At 47.7% G+C, this 5,079-nt stretch overlaps 1 protein-coding gene across 1 annotated transcript; it reads left to right on the top strand.

Annotated features, from left to right (window-relative positions):
• Positions 1 to 1,603: 1,603 nt before the first annotated feature.
• rassf11 (Ras association domain family member 11) lies at positions 1,604 to 3,154 on the top strand (the record flags this gene model as incomplete). Its single annotated transcript, XM_080014539.1, has 2 exons — positions 1,604 to 1,706; positions 1,788 to 3,154. 2 exons carry the CDS (start codon positions 1,604 to 1,606, stop codon positions 3,152 to 3,154), a joined length of 1,470 nt encoding a protein of 489 aa, XP_079870665.1.
• Between the last annotated feature and the right edge of the window lie 1,925 nt (positions 3,155 to 5,079).

Below are 5,079 nucleotides of genomic sequence, written 5' to 3' on the forward strand. Positions count from 1 at the left end.
ACAAGTATGGGAAACCCTGTTGCTTGGTGGAAAAAAAAAACATGAACCTTGCATCCCCCAAACCCCCCTGGCATATGGGAATGCAGTGATTTTAAAGATAAAGATACTTTATTAATCCCCAAAGGGAAATTCCAGTGTTGCGGCAGCAATGACATACATGACAAAACACACATAATAAGGAAGATGTGCAATGAAAACGAGTTTCCCTCTGTTGCATGCTCACTCTGCTGTGTCAGCATGGAGTCATACAACATAAGGAATGCTTCCAAATCGCGTGTTAATGCAAGATTTTGACTTTGTAAATGAAGTTCTCAAGTGAACACTGATAAGTTGACTTTGGGAGAAATCTGAAACCTATGTACCGCCTCTGAGAGGGGTAAATAATTACCCGAAAACTGATGCAGAATACTTGAAAGTGCGGAATTGTGTAATAAATTAACAACAATTGCGGTCAATAAAAGCCAAAAACCCAAAGAAACACAGAAAATCCATGTCCCTATAGGAGGAATGAATGGAAGTTCCAAATGAAGAAGAAGAATCTTTAATTGTCACACAACAACACATGCATACACACACACGCTTTGGATGGTGGCCGGTGAAATCTGGCCTCTGCATTTGACCCATCCTGGCTTGTCCTTCCTCCGGGTGGGGCAGCCAGGAGCGGTGGGCAACATTCGTCGAACGCGCCCGGGGACCTGGTACCAGATGTCCACCGCTGGTCAGACGATGGTGATGTGTGCAAGTTTTTGGTGGGGGTCCTTGCTGATGGTAGGTGGAGGAAACCCCATGTGAGCACGGGGAGAACATGCAAACTCCACACAGAACGGCTCCTATTTGGGAGATAACCCGCCGGAGCACGGTGCCGACAGCGCCCCAGGCGGGAATCAAACCCAGGAACTTCTTGCTATGAGGCAGCAGTGTAATGCATTGCGCCACCGTGCCACAAAATGTTGTACTTTTCTCTTCACAGAAGCATCAATTGACCGTGTGTATTGTAACATATGATCTGCTGTGGATGTTTCCCCATCTTATTACGCCTTATGACTATCTCGACATTGAAATCACTCGTGGACATTCCAGCCCCACCTCCCCAGGGATGCTTCTCGAGGGGTGTGTTCCTAAACTGCTCTCCGCCGTTAGATGCCTTTAGGAATGTAAATTGGTCTTAATGGCTCGACAGAGCTCCCGACCGGACTACCCAAGCCTCACAGGTCATTCAAACCACCACGTCGCCGCATCTGCTTGCATGCGCATGGAAGAAAAGGTAAGCTCTTTCAAACATCTCCTCCAAACATCATGGTAGACGCTGATCAAAGTGTTGCATGCCTGCCGAACTTGAAAAGCAGAGGATGTTTTGTCTTTCACTAGTTAAATGTTGCAGGTTTTCTCGAGTACTGTTGGGTCAATAAGTTACTGGAGCAAACGTCTCAAGTTTTAATGCCCTGAGCCCCGTCAGACTGACCAAGTTAGAGTGGGCAGACTGACGAGGGTGAAGTTGGAATCGTTTGGCTGTCTCCACTGCTTCGCTTATAGTGGGTGTTCCTGGGAGAATATCCATACATTTGCAAAACTTAAAACCCTTTCATTTCATACCAGCTGTACGATGGAAGTGAAGGTGGGCGTGGAGGGCATCCCTCGTGTGGTCTGCGGAGTAACTGAGACAACAACCTGCCAAGAGGTGGTCATTGCCTTAGCTCAAGCACTCGGTACGTATGTAAATAATGGGATAAAATGTCTTCGAACCTTGGCTCGGTATAATTACTACAGCCCAGTTCGTTCCTGTTTAGGTCGTCCGGGCCGATACACGCTGAGGGAGAAATTCAAGGACTTTGAACGCAGCATGGCCCCAAACGAGAGCCTCCTGGAGTCCCTTAGGAAGTATGGCGAGCAGACCAGGGATGTGCAGCTCACCCTGCTCCACAACGGAGCCTCTCCTCTCTGGGATGGACTGGGCAGATGGAAGGGCGGCAGATACCAACCCGGCCCACGGCTGAGAAGGGAGGAAACGGGGGCGAGAAAGCAAAGGGCCAGCAGTCCCTCGGGTCCGCGGCGTCAGAGCTTGCCGCCGCTGGCGCTGCCTCAGTTGCGACAAGAAGCGGAGCGGCCAGAGGAAACCAAGAGGCAAAGGAGAAAATCTCTGACTTTCTTGGAGGAGGCCTGGGGATGGCTGGAGAGCCTGGGTCAGAGCAGATATCACTATTGGGTCAACGATACGGAAAGCGGTGGCAAGGCCAGCAAAAGGAATGGAAGCCACCCGGATGCCTCGGAAGCCGGTTTCAAGGAAACACCGACCCCGGACCAATCACTGAGCAAGGTCAGAGGGCGGAAAGGGGAAAAATCATCAAACACGGGTGATCGAATCTCCTGCTGCATGGGAAGGACAGGAGAAAATGAAAGCCAGCGTTTCAAGAAAATGTCAGTGGCACGACTGGCTGGGACTGGAGAGAAGGATCTGCCAATTGAAAGCAGTTCCAGAGGGATGGAAGACAAGAGGGATAAGCTCAGGGAAACCATTATGTGTCAAGTTCTTTGTTTGCAAGACCTTCGCCGCCGGATAGCGTCCATTGACCAACAGATCGGCGAGCTCGAGAAACAGCAGCGCGGCCGGAGAGCTCAGCAGGAAGCCCAGCAGGAGGCCCAGCGGAAAATCGTGGAGGAAGAGGGCGAGCAGCTCCTGTTTTGGGAGAACGAACTAAAGGCAGAGGCAGGTTACGAGAAGGATTTGGAGGGACAGTTTGTGGGGATGAGAGACAAAGCCGCGGCGTGCAAGGCCACATTGGAGGAGTACAAGTGCAAGATGCAGGGCCTCAAATTCAATGGAGCGGGGACATTTGTCCGAGAGGAACCGAGAACTCCAGGAAAAACAGCCACCAGTGAGATCTTGATTGTTCCAAACAAGCTCCGCGGTTCACAAACATCTGATCCTGCCAGTGATGTAAATACTGACAGGAAGCTCCCACCCAGACAGGACTGCAGCCATCATCGCGCTTTGGTTCCTCCCGGCCAGATAAAGCAGAGACGCCCCACAGGGCCCACTGAGCTCAGGGAGTGGTGGGCACGCTGGTCCGAGGCCCGCATCCCAAAGTCAGAGACTAAACAGACATTAAGGCACCGCTCTGAGCTTACAATATATCTGAGCGGTACCCGGGTTTAAATGATGGCTGAGTGAAGAATCAGCTGGCCAATCAGTCAATTTAACCTCTGTGCTTTAAGGCAGTCCAATGGGACAAATGTTTAAGCCTTGAAAATGAGAGGCTCGTAGTATTATCAAAGTCTCTGTGTTAGAGCAGAAAAAAAAGGTGCAAATCTCACGTTATCGGGTTTTGCAGGGTTATATTGGTTCTTTTGCACGTCTGCTCGTGGCTCCATCAGCGCTAGCGACATTAGAAACAGGAAGTCGCACCACTTCTTCCTGGAGAGCTGCCCTAGCCTTCATATATAACCTATTAAATATGTTTATACACCGATCAACCACAACATTAAAACCACAGACAGTCTTATTGAATAACATTGATCATCTTGTTCCAATGGCACCTGTCAAGAGGTGGGATGTATTAGGCAGCAAGTGAACACTCAGGTTTTGAAGTTGATGTGTTAGAAGCAGGAAAAATGGGCAAGCGTAAGGATCTGAGCCACTTTGACAAGGACCAACTTGTAATGGCTAGACGACTGGGTCAGAGCATCACCAAGACAGGTCTTGTGGGGTGTTCCTGGTATGCAGTGGTTAGTACCTACCAAAAGTAGTCCAAGTAAGGACAACCGGTGAACTGGCGACAGGGTCATGGACGCCCAAGGATTAGTGATGTGCATGGGGAGGGAAGTCTAGCCTGTCTGGTTCGATCCCACAGAAGAGCTACTGTAGCACTAATTGGTGAAAAAGTTCATGCTGCTGTGATAGAAAGGAGTCACAACACACAGTGCATCACAGCTTGCTGCGTATGGGGCCGTGCTGACCCCTGTCCACCACTGAAAACACCCACACTGGGCACGTGAGCGTCAGAACTGGACCATGGAGCAATGGAAGGTGGACTGGTCTGATGAACCACGTTTTCTTTTAAATCATGTGGATGGGCGGGGTAAGGGTCCGATCAGATGGAGCATCTGTGGGATGTGCTTGAACAACAAGCTCGATCCACGGGGGCCCCACCTCAAAACTTCCAGGACTTAAAGGATCTGCTGCTCACGTCTTGGTGCCAGATACCACAGGACACCTTCAGAGGTCTTGTGGAGTCCACGCCTCCACGGGTCAGAGCTGTTTCGGCGACACGAGGGGGTACCTACACAATATTATGTGTAGGTTATTAGTGATGCTTTTAATGTTGTGGTTGAATGGTGTATGATTTAGTAATAACTAACGGTGTTAACAGTGATTGAATTTAGTTGGAATTCATATCATCATCTTACTAATGATGGGAAGGGAACATTTTTTACTTGAAAATGGCAATTTTGGATTTTTAGAAAACCTACATTTTTGAATTAAGATGCAATTTTTGTCTATATGTATGCATATCTTGCGCTACCTAGATCATAAATTCAACAAATTAGGACGCATATAAATTTTCCAATAAAATGTTCAGACATTGAACACAAAGCATTCCTCCTATTCTGGAAAAAATAGGACTCAAGTTGAAAAGCCTAAGCATAACTGATAAACGGCCAAACGAAGTGTCACACTCAATTATTCATTCTACTTATTGGCAACATTAATAAATGCAAAGTCATGTAGCATGATGAGAACAATGACTAATGACACTAAATTGTGCACTTCTCCCTGCATAGTTGCGTTTGTTAAGTTATTTATCCATGAACCCTTTGTGACACATAAGGTAGTTTAACCCTGTTAAGGATTGAAAGACGTCGGAAATGTGTTGAATCAGCATTGGAGCATAACCACATGTTTAGTGAGACAAGTAAATGTACAATAATGCAGTACAGGCAAAATGTATTTGACTGTGACATCATTTCATGGCAAAAGTTGTTGCCAAATACAAATCTTATTCCTGACTTTGCAGGAATGAACTCAGTCGCAACAGATTTGTTTTTTAAGAGCACATTCAATAACAACCCAAACCAAGAACA

Source organism: Zeus faber (genome assembly GCF_960531495.2).
Source record: "Zeus faber genome assembly, chromosome: 15".
NCBI lineage: Eukaryota > Metazoa > Chordata > Actinopteri > Zeiformes > Zeidae > Zeus > Zeus faber.